General features: G+C 39.2%; 1 protein-coding gene across 2 annotated transcripts in view; it reads right to left on the reverse strand.

The window, feature by feature from the left end:
* Positions 1–5416: 5416 nt before the first annotated feature.
* Positions 5417–17532, reverse strand: part of Flrt2 (fibronectin leucine rich transmembrane protein 2) — a 93784-nt gene continuing 81668 nt past the window's right edge. For both annotated transcript variants that reach the window (XM_075947275.1, XM_075947274.1), the window contains exon 2: positions 5417–12151. In XM_075947275.1, coding sequence (XP_075803390.1) covers positions 9757–11739 — 1983 coding nt within the window. In that variant the 5' untranslated portion in view covers positions 11740–12151 and the 3' untranslated portion in view covers positions 5417–9756. The remainder of the gene's footprint in view (positions 12152–17532) is intronic.

A 17532-nucleotide genomic window follows, 5' to 3' on the forward strand; every position in this document is an offset into this window, starting at 1 on the left:
AACAAGACAAATAAGTGACCATACCCATGGTCGAGTAAATAGTTGGCTTATGTTGAATAAATTCTAAAAAACAATTCTACATATTTTACAGTGACTGGCATGATTATGTTTTCAGTATACTCAGGCATTGGGCTTGTGCTGTTATTGTTGAGGAGGGCAATTTAATTCCCCAATCCAGTTGAGAAAAGCAATGCATAAATGTGCTCTTGGTCCACATTACTACAAGCTGTGGCGGAGATCTGAATCTAGTTCTAGAGAGCCTTCACCCAGAAATTAAAGAGATCTGTCATGTTTGAATAGGTCAGCTTTCTATGCGGTAGTCTGTTGTGTCTTTAGATTGGTGCTTTCATTCTCGTGAGAGTGAACTCCATCACAAAGCAATTCACTTCAGCTTCTCCTTGCCTCAGAAAGACCAGGGAAATTGACAGTCATCCTACTAGTGAGGGCCAGTAGGCAACAAAATACAAAGAACTGAGGGACAGCCGATCAACAGTTCTCTAAAGAGGGTAGAGATTGGTTCTATTGCAGTATATAATGCTATTTCCTTGGATAGGTGGCAAATGATTTTATTGTAATCAGTTGTACAACAAAATTAAGGGTAAGAAGAAAAATACATATTCAGTGTAAGAATGAAATGTCTGGCTTTCTAAATTTTTTTTTTTGAAGAAAGAAAGAGAAAATATTGGGGAAAGGGGTGTTGCTGAAAACTGCAATGAGAAATTTACATTCATATATATATATATATATATATATATATATATATATATATATATATATATATGCAAAAACAACATGACAAGGGATGTAGAGATGGCTAAGTGGTTATAAAGGATAAACATTAGATTCCTATGCCCCACATGGTAGCTCACAACTGTCTGTACGTACTATCTCAGGAAATCCAAACGCCTCTTCTGGTCAGTAGGCACAAGGCATGTACATGGTGCACAGATATGCATCCAAGACAAAAACAACATACAAATGAAATACTAAAATATTTTAAAAGCTATATTAAAGCAGAAGGGATTGTATAGCTGTGAATTTCTACCAGAATGGAAAACTAAAAATTTCAGTGATTGCAAAGAGTAACGGGCAAGTGATAAAAATAGCACTTGCACAACCATAAAAATACTCTCTGTGGGTTGCTGCCTTGCTGGTCATTGCAATACAAGGGTAGATTTACATGTTATGGTGCCAGCATGGTAGCATAAATTACCATCAGGTCATATCAGAGTACAGCTTAATCGAAGGCCTTAGGTTTCATCCTAAGCATGGCAAATAAAAAACAAAAACCCAACTTACAGATTTTAAGACATGTATTTTAAATCATGTCATATTTCTTATTTATGTTTTTCTAGCGCCTTCTGAGTGCCCCCATTCAGGGATGCATGTTGTCTACATTTGCTGAACTGACTTTCCAAAATGACCAAACTTATTCACATTCTGCATGATGGACGGAATGGGCTATATTTACAAAGCAGTGTGTTCTCACTGCACTCAACAGTTGTTCAATGGTCTTCCTCACAAAGAAAGAAAGAGCCTGTTATTTCTGTGTGCTATTCTGAGTCCAGTCAGTTCTTTCAAAACAAGTACAATGATAAAAGATAATAGAACAATGGAAAACTGTCTAATTGTGATGCTGATAGTTGTACACAACTAAATTTATTTGGAAAGCAGCTACTTTAAAGGAGATTAGATCTATGAAGAATTCTTTTAATTATTCTAACATTTATTTTTCATCATAGAAAAATGGCTATAGGTTATCTTGTATTGAAAAACAAACAAAAAAGCCACAAAACATAGGGCTAAATGTCATTCATTTGGTGTTTCCTCAGAAGCAAATACTATGCCAGATGCTTTGTATGTTGACCCTTGTATAAAATATCATTATCCACACTTACACAAATGGAAAGAAATAACTTCAAATGAAAGTTATTGGTTAGGTGAGTTGGCTAGCTAGTAGTATGGTCAATTTTCTCAAATTAATCAGACTGATTTCAAGTCTGACCTTTTAATTATCACTGACTGTATCTTTTCACAGGGAGAAATTACTTCTAGGAAGGATTATATATGCCCCATTGATGGAAATGAGACAATACAATGTAACTCTATTAGTGATATTTCTGTGTTTTTATCTGGGCTGTGACAATGAATAACAAACAATGGTCTGCTATGATTTTACTGCTAAATATGAAAGTAACATCTACCTATGCTTTTCAAATGTGGAAAACTGATTTAAACACCCAAAACTGTCCGAATGTTTGATTTAATGTAGACTGGTGCTTTGTGAACTTTTCATGTCTGTGTCATTGAATCGCAAGATAATTTTAAAAGATATTCTTTTATAGGCCTTTATTCCCAGAAACTACTTCAGAGTTTTAAATTTGCCTGTAGCTTAAAAGGAAGTTCTTCAGTTTGTGTAACTTGTTCACTCAGCTCACCCTTGGGGCATAACATGATTCTATAGAAAAATTTCAAATCAAATACATGGCCACAGTTTTTCCTATCAAATATATATTATTGGGTAGTCAATTTTTTTTTGAGGGAGGGTGATCATTTTTCTTCTACATATAAAGCAAATTTTCAGTTATATGAGCAAGGCTACCCCGCATGTTTCAAGCCTCTATTTGTAGAAGGCATTACTGATTTAAGACTTCTAATACATATCAGGGACCTAGAATTTCACTCAGCAATGGACAGAATGTAGGAATTGAGAGAACGTGTTCAATGTTTCCAGGAGCATAAGAATGAAACAACTCTATGAAAATTTAAGGTGACAATAGCTAAAAAGTTGACTTAGTATGCAAAAGCATTTGCAGCCATGCCTGGCAAACTGAGGTAGTCCCTAAGATAAATGTTGAAAAGAGAGATCGGATTTCAAACAATTGTTTTCTAACCTCTACTTCACAAGTGATCTCAAAAGATTTTCAAAGAAAGACCACATCACACTCAGGCATTGTACACACAGTGTTTCTCTGCAGTGCATAGGACAACCAGGGGACAGAAAGGAGGAAAACAAACCTAAAGAGCTCCTGTATATGCTGGAATAAGCAGCATCCATGAATGGTAAATTAAACATAAATAAGAGAATCCTTGAAGGATGTAGAAACATGAGGAATCTGGGCCATGTGTCAAGTACTTTCTTTCTGGGAGAGAGTTTGATGCATCATATAAATTCTCCTGGAATATTGTACTATTCAGCACCCAAACTTTTAGCAAATATTCAATGGATGGTAATAAAAATGAAACAATAATGGCTGATAATGCCAATCCAAGGAGTTCAACAGAATCCAAGGCTGTGTTATATATCATTAAGGAAATATTACCCCAATAGAGAGAATTATAAATCACTGAAATAATAAGAACCATCTTTCCCTGGAAAATATCAATATGCACATCTGTACACAAGAATTAATATTGGTGTCCACTGAAAGTCAGCAATAACTGTCATCAAAACATTTTAAAGACTGAATAATATTTTATCCTGCACGTCAGCCTTCAGGCAAGTCAATTTACTGGAGATTCTATGTAGTCCTGCGAGAAGCTACATTCTACCTCCATCTGCAACACTCGGGGTTATGGACCAAACACTGAGATTCTCTTGAAGTTCAGCTGTAAAATCTGGAAAAGTAGAGATGAAGGAAGGGAGGGTGAAGGGAGGGAGTTAAAGAAGAAAGGAAGGAGGGAGGAAGCAAGAGCACATTTATCTCCATGTGTTCTTTTCACTTCTCAGGTATGTTTATTACATTTGAATGATTCATTTTTAGGTTCTTAATAGAACTTTCATAGGTTGCATGTGTAATTTGCAAATACAACTTCAATTTCTTGCTGTGAATTTGAAACCCTAACTCCAACCAAGCCCCTACTTGTCAATATACTGTCACTTTGTGACAGTTTATGATACTTAATGAAAAATGCATCATCTCACTTCCTCGCTGGTAGATGTACCTATTTTATTACTGGGGGTATACTGTTACTATCAGGAAATGATGTAGAGAACATCAGAATGTCTTTTAAAAAGTATTGGAAAGTGATCTTTGAGATTCTAAATAGCAAGTTCATTTTTGTCTGAAAGTAACAGAGGAGAATGTAGCATAGCCGCATAAAAAGTAGCTTAGGAGTAAATATTTTGGGTACACAGATTTCCAGTAGACTAGAAAATATGGGTGGTTTTTCTAAGATTTCATTGTCCTCCTCTAAAACCTCTGATGTCACTCTAGAGGTCAGACAGTTAAGATCTTAATAAATTCTACTAAATGAATGGTTCTTGTTGGCTGAGAGCATATAACCTCTATAACTTGTCAAAAATAAACAAGTAGCAATTAGTATTGTATGTAAAGGCTTCTCAATGTGATATGAATCACCTGCTAACTCCAGCTTTCATAGTTCATCACCCAGTTGAAATCCTACAACTAGTAATGCTAGTTAACTGGAAAGTCATCACTTTATTTCTGATTCATTAAGCCCATGCCTGATGTGGGAGTGTCATATATCAATCTGTCGGTTTCATTGGTTAATTAATAAAGAAACTGCTTGGCCTGATAGGTTAGAACATAGGTGGGTGGAGTAAACAGAACAGAATGCTGGGAAGAAGGGAAGTTAGGCAGATGCCATGTCGCTCCGCTCCAGGGCAAGCAAGCTGCCAGGTCAGACAAGCTGAATCTTTCCCGGTAAGACTGGTGCTACACAGATTACTAAATATGGGTTAGGCAAGATGTGAGAATTATCCATTAAGAGGCTAGAATTAATGGGCCAAACAGTGTTTAAAAGAATACAGTTTTCGTGTAATTATTTCGGGGCATAAGCTAGCCAGGCGCCAGGAGTCGGGTGGCAGGAACGCAGCTTGCAGCTCCACACTACACATGCCAAATTCATCAGTGGTAAATGGTCAAATGTTAGAGAAGGGGGTTCTGTAAAATCATTTGGGACTAATCTAGAATCAAATCTGAGTTATATGGGTAGATGTACTACCTGGAGTTTCCATTGGAAAGTACAGATGAACAGTGAGCAATTCTTTAAAAAAAGAAGGGGGACAAGAATTCTCAAAGTTAACAATCAAAATCAATAGTGTATATTGTGAAAAAAAGACTTGTATAATTGTGTACATATTATACGTATCTGTTTGTATTTCTCAAAGAGAGAAGGCTGTGCTTTCTGCTGTGGTGTGTACATAAATCTATCTTCTGAAATTATTTCAGTGGGGAAAAAGGGAGGAACCACCACATTATCCTTTTACACAGAGAGATCACTGCCTTTAAAAATAGATGTTGCTTTTACAGTAGCAGGGTACGAACACTTTACAGTCTGCTTCATTTCTGCCTTCTTTGTTGTCTATGAAGAATTTCTTATGTTTCTCATTTACATTACAGCAGAAGTACTGGTTACATTCCGGTAAATTTACTCAGATAAACACAATGGATTTTCTTTTAAAATAAGCCTTTACTGAATATATCAACAAGGTACTGTATAGTGTAGAGTGAAGTTGGTAGTTAACAAAGTGTGCAACATGGTAGGTCTCAGAGGATGCATGACATGGAATCTTCCAGCCCCTTGAAGTCCCTTGTCAGAGAAACACACTAAACACAAACCAAAATCAAATCCACATATGCTTCAAATAGTAACAGATCATCAAACTTAACATTCAGTAAATATTATCCTATGAGGGCATACAATAGTGATGCCTCATTTTGTTGGAGCTGGCTACAAATCTCACATTCCACAGACACCTTTACAAACAGCCCATATATTATGTATGCATGGAATTGCATGTTTTATGTTAATTTTAAAATGCCTGTCGCAATGGCCTTGGTTTGTGCTCTTCTGGTGGATGTGCAGCTATAAAATGAAATACTGTAACAAAACAACCTGGTTTGCTAAAACTGCATCATACTGTGTACAAAATGTATTCTCCACAATCAGTGAAAAGCATTGCAGTTGCCAACAATTGCTTCAATCCTGCTGAAGAAACTGGAGAAGGGTGTAGATACAGCTTCCTACCATTATTTATCTCAACTAAAAAAAGAAGAAGCTAAGTTTGACAAGATTAAGAATTGAGACTTGTTGTTTTTGTTTTGTGTGTGTGTGTATTGTTTCCCTGTTGTTCACTCTTCCTTTTTGCTTTCCCATTTAGTTGGAGAAGCAAGTTTTGAGTTTATGTGTTATTCTCAAGTTCTAAAGCAACATCTAATATCCCCTTTTGATAGGTCAGAGATAAACCCTAGAAAAAGACATTGATGAAAATTAATCACCTCACTGTCAAAAGCTGCAGGGATGCTGCAGCTGAAATTTGCTGATCCAGTGTAGCACCTGCCTCTGAAGAAAACAATGGTGCCTTGTATTTGAAATGGAGGCTCTCCTCACATGAAGAGTTACGCTTTCTCCAGGGAAGAAGGAAGTTCTGGCTGTGCGGCATGACTAAGACCATTATGACCTCCACTATTTAAAAAAACAGAGGTGTAATATCAGTTACACCGTTAATACACTTTTTTCCAAAAAGATCACATTATAGTTTCTTTTTTTTCTATTTTACCCTTGAGAGAAAATGTCTAATATTGTATCAACAAACATCTGGAAAATTAGAAATAGCATTATTTCTCACAAGGGAGGATTATTCCACTTATATTATAAATAAATAGGTAACACCCTTCTCATGTCTGTCTGTGATTGTCACAAGTGTTGTACTTCCTAGCCAAGGAAGTGACTGTGTTTAAGTGAAACCCAGGGTCGCTCCAGGGTCATATGCATCTCTGTAAGCAAGGAGGTACTGGTGATTACCTTCTATTTAATCACTGATAACATCTGTGTGACCTTGATTTACTTTTTTCTTTGCAATGTCCTCTAGTAGTTACAGTTATTGTACTGACGGGGGGGGGGTGTGAAACTCTCTGAGATAACTCAACTTTAACTCTTAACTAATCACCTCAAAAGAAATGATGAGGCCAAGAGAGGACCAAACACAGAGGAGATATAACTGCAGGACAGTCTCCTGACTAAAGATGCCAGTCAAAATATCATCCAGTAAGGACTGGTGCTCATCTGCTTTTGTAAAAGTGTCATAAGCTAGTACAGATTACACGATGTGATTTTGACTCTGATGTAGGAGTCCCTAAAGCACACTTCTACAGATGGTAGTCTGATTTTCATGGCAGATGTCTTTGCTATAATGCTCATAAGATCAAAATGAAGATCTTTTTTTTTTAAACACCTCTACCAGAGCAATTTTGCAAGCAACTTAACCATTGTACATGACTGGGTCTCTTCAGTACCACTTCAACTCTCTCTAGTGTTGTGGATGCCATTCAACATTGTGGGAACCATGCCATCTTTCTCCTCGGTCAAAGAAAAGACATTTCCATAGTCCTGAATCCCACTGGAAGTTAAACATACAGTACGAACCGACAATACTGATTATCTTGTTTATAACAAAATAAAAATCTTCAAAAACCAAAGTACCATTATAATTTTCAGCACACAGTTTTACCTATAATGAGATGCAAGAGGACAGTGAAAGGGAAACACTCAGCTAATACACGGAGCCCCATATCACTGTCCTGATTTTCGATGATGTAACGCTCCACTGATCACCATTCCAGATGGTCTTATTTCTTCACTGTGTGAACCTACTTTTACAGGAACCAACAGCCCAAACCCGCTAGCTAATAGACGAAAGAGGAAACCCGAGTCACTTTAGAATTAATTAAATTAATTCATAACTATGTTCAGCTCTACTGACTGCACATCTCAATGCTTGTGTCTATAACATTATCGCTGCAGTTATATTTTCTGCTTATTCTGAGGAATGAGGGAGATTAAAACATATAAGTCAGGGTATATTATTAAAGAAAATAAAGCTCTTGCTATAAAGAAAAGCTTGCATAGCATTTTATACCTAAAATTTTACAAGAAGACACATCACAGTTTTATTTTGCTTAGAGAGAAAGAGAAAGCAAGAAGAGGGTGACATTTACTTCATGAGTCCCTAAAGTGATGGATGGTTGTAAAGGAATACAGAATGAAATGCCTAAAGGTGGTTTCGAAAAGAATTCCCCAAGGGTAAATTTCTTTAAACAATGTATGTGGTCTATAGCCCTTCTACACCTAAGGGATGACAATAATTAGGGTAAATTATTCATGCTTTCTGAAAATGGACTTGCTTCAAAAATATCTAGCATCAATAGTGGGCATCCCTCGCTTTCCTATACCCTCTGCCAGGACGAGAGAAATGTTGCATTCTCTGACTTACTCGTTTTTACTGGTGGTCTTTTAGCATAAAGTTAATTATCACCCTCAGATGAACAAATTAGAGGGACATCCACAACCGAAAAGGAACAAGTGGGAATTTTGAATGTGGAAAAGGATCAAAGCTAATTCCTAATGGAAACATAGTATTGCTTTTTAACAATACGCATTATTTTGGCCAGTTTGGTGTCTCCACAGAATCATTGGCATTGATATTAATATGGATTTTAATACATAGAAATACACAGGGATCATTTGTGCAACCAAGATTAGCAATTTCTTTGAAATACTAAGCAGAGGTGGTGGAGGGGAAACAAAGGGGGAATATACAACTTAATTACAAAAAATATACGCAAGATGATTGGAAGACAAGAATTTGAGAGGGGATATAGGTATTAACTCAAGCTATTTCAACATGATACTAACAAAGTCAGCTGATATAGTGTAAGAGAATCACTGATGTTTTTTCCTAAGTGGTATTAGTACTTTTTAAGTAAACACATCACTGTTAATATAGTCCAAACACTGTTGTTTGTTGGTCTAAACACCATGTTGATATAGCCTCAGTGAATCTACCCAAATAATTTTCATTATCAAAAATAATTCCATTCAATATAATTCTTCCCATTATTTTTATTAGCCTCTTCTAAAAAATTATTCTAGAATATAACTCTATTGGATATACTTCCACCTGACATCTTATTTGAATAGTGACAGTTTTGAGGGGAATTTTCTTGCTAGAACTGATCATATTGGTCCCTGAAGATGACTAGACTCAGACTCAGGTTTCCAATTCTGTTATCACTTAAGGCCAGGGAAGCACGAAGAGTGATTTTGAAGTTCACAGTCAGAAAGCCAACCCTGGGGTTTTAAGGACGTTTCAAACCTCTCAGTTTCTTTGATTTGGTCAAGTAGGCCTAACTTATCTCCTGGGAACTGGATTCCTCATGATGTTCTATTTCTTGTACTGGGTCAAATTGGAATAACTACCTCTATTATTATATTATGGATTTTTCAAACAGCGTTTCTTCCAGGCCAAGAGGTATAGAAAACAGAAATAACTAGGTCATTCTTTCTTTACTCAAACTATCCCTCTTACCCTGATGAGCCCATCTGAATCTATCCTTTCCTATGACTATAGAGAAGCTATAGAGAAGGAATTTATTCTGACAGCTTCAACAGCAAAGTGGTTAATATGCATCTTAAGTATGAATCACTCATTCTTCTGCCTTGGCATTGGGTCCTCATTGTACAACCCAGTACAGTACTTCAGCAACATTTTTTTTTTAATTTTAAAAAGCAAAGAGTTACAAAACTGTTTGTAATTAACTTGAAATAGAAAAGATAGCACTTTTTTTTAAATCCCATTATATAGTACACCGTATAAATTACAGAGTATTCAAATGCACAAACGCATCTGGGTAACATTTATCAAATGTAATTTGCGTGTCTTTATGTGCACACTCATGTGTGTTCTTGAGAGTTTGGTTGTCCACTTTTCTGACGTTGGACCTCTGGCTGTTACGTATGGCAATGCTCCAGATCCGGCACACTGCTGTTGCAGTATCGCATGTTGTTGGGGATGTGGCAGTCTGTGTAATTAATGCCCCCATTTGGGGTATAGATGGGCTGCAGTCTGAAATCTCCTTTAAGGAGCTGATCGTTATTTAAGGAGACAATCTGAAAACTGGTTTCCGTCATCTCCAGGATGGAGTTGTCCTTTTTGGTGCCTGCCTCACAATAGTCATCTTTCCGTCGGCCCCTGTTGTATTTCCACTTCTGGGAGGTGTAGCGTCCCTTTTTGTGCATGTGCCAGCAAAACACGCTGAGCAAAACCACGAGCACAAAAATCACTGCACCCCCGATTAAGCCCGCCAGCAGAAAAGGGGAGCCCATGCTGTGGGAAGTTGTCTGCTCGTGGCTAGAAGCAGTGTTGCTGCCATTGTTCAAATACGAGGCATGGGTAGTGGCCTCGGAACAGATGGTATCCTCCACCGTGCGGTAGTTGAACGCATCCAATGGCACTAAACAAATCCGATAGGTGGATCTGGGCTCTAAGTTAACCAGATTCAGGTGTTGCTTCTCACCACTGACAATCCGTTCCTGAACAATTCCCCCTACAAGACTGTGGCCCATTTTCACCCATGTCAGTTTGTACGCCATCACAGTAAAGAGAGACAGCCAGCTGACTTGAATCGAAGTATCGTTAACAAAGTGGATGGAAAGCTGGATCCTTTCAGAAACAGGTGGGGTCACTCTTTCTCTGCCATCCCAGTCAGGGATGGTGGGGAGTTTCGAGGGGGTAGGAGCTAGAGGCACAGAGCCTTTGCTGGGGCTTGGAACAGAGGGAGTAGGGGACTGAGTTGTGGGAGAGACTGTAGTTGGAGCTGGGGTGAAGACAGGCAGTCCAGGGGTGGTGGTGGGACAAGATAAAAGATTCATATTCAGCTCCCTGACAGCCATTCCCCGCACTTGCTCAGGACCTTGGCACATGAAACCACGCACGTTAAGAGAAGAAGGGATATATTTGAGCCATTCGGTGACCCATTTAATACTGCAGTCACAAAACCAAGGGTTATTCCGAGCAGTGAGTTGTTTCAGGTTGGAGAGATGATCGAAGACGCCTTGAGTTAACATTCGTAGCTGATTGTTGGATATATCTAGCCGTTCCAGCTTACGGAGGTTTGAGAAGGCTGACAATGGGATGTGGGTTATCTGGTTATCCTGCAGGTAGAGCCTGATCAGGTGCGTACCTGGGAGGTCAGGAGGTGGGTGGGAGAGCGAGTTACGGACTATGGAAAATTCCTTGAGCTTGGTGAGATGGCTGAAGGTGCCCTCAGCAATGCCCTTGTTGGTCAGAAGGTTCCCATCCACAATCAGACGCTCCAAGCTTGTGAGGTTCTGAAAGGCCATGTCTGATATCACTGCGATTCGGTTTTCATCCACTCTCAGCTCTTGCAAGTCTACAGGAAGCCCAACAGGCACGCTGCTCAGGTGATTCTTCGATAAGAACAACAGTTTGAGGCTAATCGCCTCTCGGAAAGCTCCGTCCTCCACGCCCACTGTAGATATGGAGTTGTCATCTAGGTGTAGTTCCTCCAGCTTCAGGAGCTGAGCGAGCGCAGCACGCGAGATGGTCTGGATGTTGTTTTCCTGCAGGTGGAGGACTCTGACGTTCTTGGGAAGGTTCATGGGGAATTCATCCAGTTGGTTGCCATACAGGTAGACCGTGTGCACTGATTGCACATTGTGCAGCTCTGCAGGAAATCCAGCATTATTAATTTGGTTATTGTGGAGGTAGAGTACGGTTACGCCCTCCGGGATCCCAAGAGGCACTGAGGTCAAGCTTCGCTCATTACAGTAGACAAAGTTCCTGTCACAGCGGCATACACTAGGGCAGGCCAGGAGTTTTGACACTTGTGAGGAGAGCCCCAGGGAAATGATGAGCCAAAGTTTTAGAAAAAAAGCCCTATGGCTGGGCCACTTGGTAGTCTGCAGGCCCATTGCTGAAGGACAGAAATAAAATACAAAGGGATGGAGGGGGTGGGATACTAAAAACAAAGGCAACGGCAAATAATAGTAAAAAAAAAAAAAAAAAACAGGAAGCAAAACAAAATGACTGAAGCAGATTCTGTCAAAGTCTAGAGCTTCTGTTCGAGGAAATGGCCTGAAGGCAGATGGTAAAACTATCCTCCAGATGTCTTTAGTCTCATCTGCCTATGTCGCCCTCCTGCGGCCGTCCTCCATGAGCAAAACAACTCAACAGGAAGGATTTCCCACACAAGAGAAGAGTGATGCCAAGTGGTAAGTACTGTCAACAGAAGTCCAGCCAGTCAGACAAATCTTGCTTCTTCTATAGGAAGTCAGGCCAGTGCAGAGCAGCCTAGGAATTTCTTGGTTAAACAGAGTCTGCAACCTGTTGTAGAAAAGAAGACACGAGAGTCAGTTAAGTATAATAGTGGAATAAGCAGTGCGACAACTCACTCCTGGTACACAGTTCTGACCTGGGCTGTGTGCTGGGACTCAGGCTGGTGGCATCTTAAATGATAATACTTCAGTTCAAATGATGGTTAAATGAAATACATGACTGAAGTATGAAATCTTCAAAAGGAGATGGGACTATTACAGTCTATTATTAAAAATCCTAGGTAACTATTATACCTCAACCAGTACCTTTTCTTAAGCATCTGTTTGCATATCCTGATAGGCAAGTGTGGCTGAAACCCTGTTGGAATTCTGGTGTCTGTTAATGAAGATTAGTTGAAAGCTCTGTTATTTTAAGATGGAGATGGGGAAATGCTAAGAGATTTGACATGAAGTCCTATAGATCTAGCAACTGTAAGAATGCAACATGGAAACTATGCCAATTGAAAATGCATCCATCCCGCTTAAGAACTTCTCCCCCAATGTGCTGCACTTCTAAACATAGATGCCATGTAATATCTTCAGTATAGTAAGAAAACTGCTCTATGCTCCCATCACCTGCAAAATAAATTTTTAAATTCCAATACAAAATCTTGTTTGTGCTTATAGGAGAACCCTAGAGAATGCACTATAAAGGATAGGGGCAAAAGGTAATGAGAGAAGAAGGGAATCCTGAGACAAGTATTTACATACTTCCTCTTTTTGCTGTGAACACACACACACACACACACACACACACACACCCCAAAAGTGGGATAATTATTTACCATTGTGCTAGTTAACAGTACATCATGATTAGAACCAGTATCATTAAAAATACCACACATCTTTTTCCTCTGATACCATGATGCAACATAATTCAAGTATGAAGTCAAAGGTTTTTCTTTTCCACCTCTCTCTCTCCTTTCCTTACTGTAGAATAGCTTAAATTCACTACCAAGGACATTGACCAAACAACAATATATGGTTATTTGCACTTAAGCCCTCCATTGAGGCCTCTTGGTATAACTGAAATAGTCCGTTGTGATCGCCGTAAGTGTTGTCAACTTCAAATTGAGAATACATTTTGTTTCAACAGGATCCCCTTTCAGTGTGAGGGAACTCTCTTGCCTTTACAGGATGACTTTTAGCAAGGTTTGGAAAGACAGAAGCCACAATTAAAGGCAGTCAAGGAAATCCAAGGATAGCACTCCTGCCGTCTTGCTCCGCAATGTGTTCCATCTGCTTTGAGACGGAGAGCGAAAGAAGTTAATTGAAAGGTGCCAGATTTGATTTCCTTACAAAATAAGCTAACATGACAGGACATGGCTGACTGCAAGCTCCTCAATTCTCACCAATAGGGAGACTGGAACAATTTGTACCCAAAGCAGATAGACTACGCTTGAAATTATTTCCTTAGCTATCTTTAGACTTACAGTTTGAAATTGAAAAAGGAGTACTGCGAATGTTATCTAAGTGTCAAAAACAGTATACATTTATTCTGTAATTTGAAGGATAAAAAGATCAATAAAGCTTTGGAATAAGATATATATATATATATATATATTTATATATATATATATATATATATCTTGGTGCCATACTTAGCTTAACTTGCCAACGGTCCTAATGTTTTCTAATACCTTGCTACTCAAGTGTGGTGGCTATCTCTGCCACATGAGTCTGAAGTAAGCTGTTGGTACAAACACGGTAACTCAGGATGCAGGGATGCAGATGGGCATGTGAGCAATAGCCTGAAGAAAAAAATGTAACAACCAGCCTTACTTGTCTTGAATTCTCCATATAATAAGCTTTCAGAAACTAAGTTAATGCATAGCTTTTATCTGAAGTCATGTATTCCTCGATGTCTCTGCCCAGAAAAAAAATGCATATATATCATTTGCTAAAAGCAACAAATACAGAGGTTGAAAGCAATCTTCTAAAATGAATAACTGTCACAAATATTGAATATAACATTTATGGGTAATGGTTGATAAATAATGATATTTATACTGCCGTTTGTTGTCTGGGTCACTTGAGATCAGTTGCATCTAGTGAGTCAATCTCTTATAAAAGTCCGTTAAAGGTATTTTGTAAAGTATCCTATTCCTTCCACACACGATGCTTTCAATGATGTTCAATAAAGACAGAGCAAAGCTCTTTATTTGGAACAGACACACATAGCCACATAGTCAGGCAGCAGATAGACACAAAAGGACACATAGATATAGATACAGGGACAGATTCACTAGACAGTTTTCAGGCATGCACAGATTTAGATTCATATAACAGATAGATAGATAGATAGATAGACAGACAGATAGACAGACAGAGAGAGGACAAAGGCAGGGAGTACTAAGTAAAAAATTTAAATCTGGTTAAATAACTCCAAAGGGAAGTACTTACATCTCCTTCCTTAATGTAACACCTACGCATTATTAGCAACTCCAAGTTAGTTAACTAGTGTCCCTAATTCACACAGAAAGGACCATGTGATTTATGGCCTAGTGGGGCTTAGAAGTTTAGTGAGGGGAAAGAATATGTAAGCAGGGAATTAGCAAACTATTTCAAGAGCTCTGAGAGTATAACACCCAGAGATCTGGCACCATGTAATGGTCTTTGAAACCTAACCCGTGACATATCAGAAAAAAAGATAAGAACAAACAAAAAACGCTAGAGATTGGAGGGAATGGAAACAAAGAAGGCTCAAAGCCCATCTGGAACTTTTGCTATGAATACAGTCCGCCTACAATCTGAATCAAGACATACAACCCAGATCAACTTAGAGAACTAAAATTTCTACTGCAGAACACTTTCTGCAACCCTTTATTGTCCTTTTAAAATGCAATAAACATTTTAAAATCACTCTATAGTCCATTTACAATTGTTTAAAAGTTGGTAATAAAAAAAGCTTTATAAGATGAATTCAATATAAGGAGAACAAACTTTTTTTTTCATTTTTTTCTGTACTCATATGGATACTATGTGGAATATGGCCCTCGCCCAACCCAGATTACAAAGAACAGCTATATAGAGAACTTTCTGGATAAAAACGGAGAGTTGCACTGAGTGGAAAACACAGCACCAAAACCCAGGATGTACAAATGCTGTGTGGAGACAGTGGGAGCCCAGTCCATCCAATCTCCTCAAGATGGCCGTGACAAGAGCAGCTATGCTAGGCTACTGGAAGCCAATTTAACCTTTTCCACAGGAACTAAGACTCAGAGCATGTAGATGATGTGAAAGTTTTCTGCACATTCTTATGCCTAAGAAGCGTGCCTTTTTAATTAATCGCAGAAGGCTGAATTCCAGGAGTGCTTAATAAACTCAGACTATAAAAATCACAGAACAGAAAATAACATTTGTCAATAAGCACTGCCAACTGCATCACATAATGATACCAGGATAAACCTAATAAATTCTTCATGGTTCCAGAGCCAGCTACAGGATCTGAATTGTGGCAGATCCTGAGTATGATGGATGCCCATAAGAAAGTAGGCCTGGGGATGCAGCTCAGTTGGGAGGGCTTACACACATGCACTAACACCTGGGTTCCGTACTCATCACCATGTAAACTGACATGCTGTGTTCACCTATGATTCTAGTAACCAGATAAGAAATTCAGGGTCTTCTGTGGATACACAGTGAATTCAAAGTCAACCTACAATACAAGAAACAATTGTGAGAGGGAGGAAGGAGGGAGGGAGGGAAAAGGGGAGGGAGGGAAAAGGGGAGGGAGGGAAGGATGGAGGGAAGGAGGGAGGGAGGGACAGAGGGAGGGAGGGAGGGAGGGAGGGAGGGAGGGAGGGAGGGAGGGAGGGAGGGAGAGAGAGCAAGAGAGAGATCTGAATAAAGAAAAGTTTTCCAGGATTGTGCTCCACTCAGACCAATTTTGGAGTGTAGCAATCTGAGTTTAAAATTGGACCCTTACAGCTAGCCTGAAAATGACTTCCTTGCAATACAGAATCACCAAAGATATTAAAGATCTTGTGCACAGCTCTTATTCCTAAGCAGAAGTTATAAGTACTGTGATATAACAATGAACATGCTTTGTTAGATGACCAAGATGTGGGATTAGAGAAGAAATTTAAAAGACCAGAATAGCCTCTCCCCCATCCTGAAAATCACTCAGAAGCAGAAAGGTACATGAAGGGATGCCCAGGAGCAGAGAAAGATGAAGGGCAAAAGAAGATAGTCTAAGCAGTGGGACGGTTCCTGGCTCCAATATGTCTAGATCTGAAAACATGAAAAGTAAAAATAAGACCTACTCTAGTGAAGCATAGACTCTAGGGGTTTAAAAAGGCTTTAAACTGTGTATCCAAGAAAGACCTTGAAGTTTTGATCTGGTTACTAGTATCATAGGTGAACACCAGCATGCCAGTTACATGGTGATGAGTACGGAACCCAGGCCTTTGTGCATGTGTGTAAGCACTCCCAGCTGAGCTGCATCCCCAGGCCTACTTTCTTAGGGGCATCCCATCACACTCAACAAAGAGACAAACGAACAAACAAATCTGAATACATATTCACTACTGCTACCTGTCTGGCTCATTTTACTGGGAGTTCGAAGGGTGATTGCTAAGTGATTCCTGCAGTATAGGGGCTGCCAGACACTGACCACCTTTCCACATTAAACTCCCTAGATGTTAGTTTGAGCCAGCACTTGCGTGACTGGTTGTGTTAATAGATGCCCCTAAAACAATTCCTGATGACCATCGTCAGAGGTTTGGATTAGTAGCCATGCAAACTCAATTGCAGAAGGAGGGAATGAAGAAATAACAACAACAACAAAAAAGGGACATGGTGCATCAAGAATGATCCTCCTAGAGCTTTTACCTAGAAACATCTTAGTCCATTTCTTAAGGTGGCTAGGCATGCATACTGAAGTGATGTTTCCTGGGTAACTGACTGATGGTCTATTGGGTTATTCTCATTAAGAACTGCTTTCATGGCATCTGAACAATATGTCCTTCTCTCTCCCGCAACAGCCACATAGCGGTTGGTTTGCCATTCTAAAAGATCAGTGGGTTTGGGGTCAATTCAAATTGGCTTTGTTTTCAGGTCAGCCACTCACTAAATAAGTGCAGGGTGATAGCTCCTGGTTCCACTCTGGATCAGCTGTGTTTACAGAACATTGAGAGAATTAGATATCAAAAGGATAACCGGGGACGAGCAGCAATTAAGCACAAAGTACATTGGTTTAAGGGCGATAGAGCATGGGAGTGTGCTGAGCAAGGGGTGGGCTCTGAGGACATATAACCTCAAACAGCGTCTACTTATTCTTTGGGTTAACTTGAGCAACTGGATTCATCTCAAACCACCTAGATAATCCAGATAAAGTGGGAGGAAAGAGTACCACCATCTCTTAACATGAGCATATAGAAAACGATGTGC

This window comes from Microtus pennsylvanicus, chromosome 14 (assembly GCF_037038515.1).
Source record: "Microtus pennsylvanicus isolate mMicPen1 chromosome 14, mMicPen1.hap1, whole genome shotgun sequence".
NCBI classification, from domain to species: Eukaryota; Metazoa; Chordata; class Mammalia; order Rodentia; family Cricetidae; genus Microtus; species Microtus pennsylvanicus.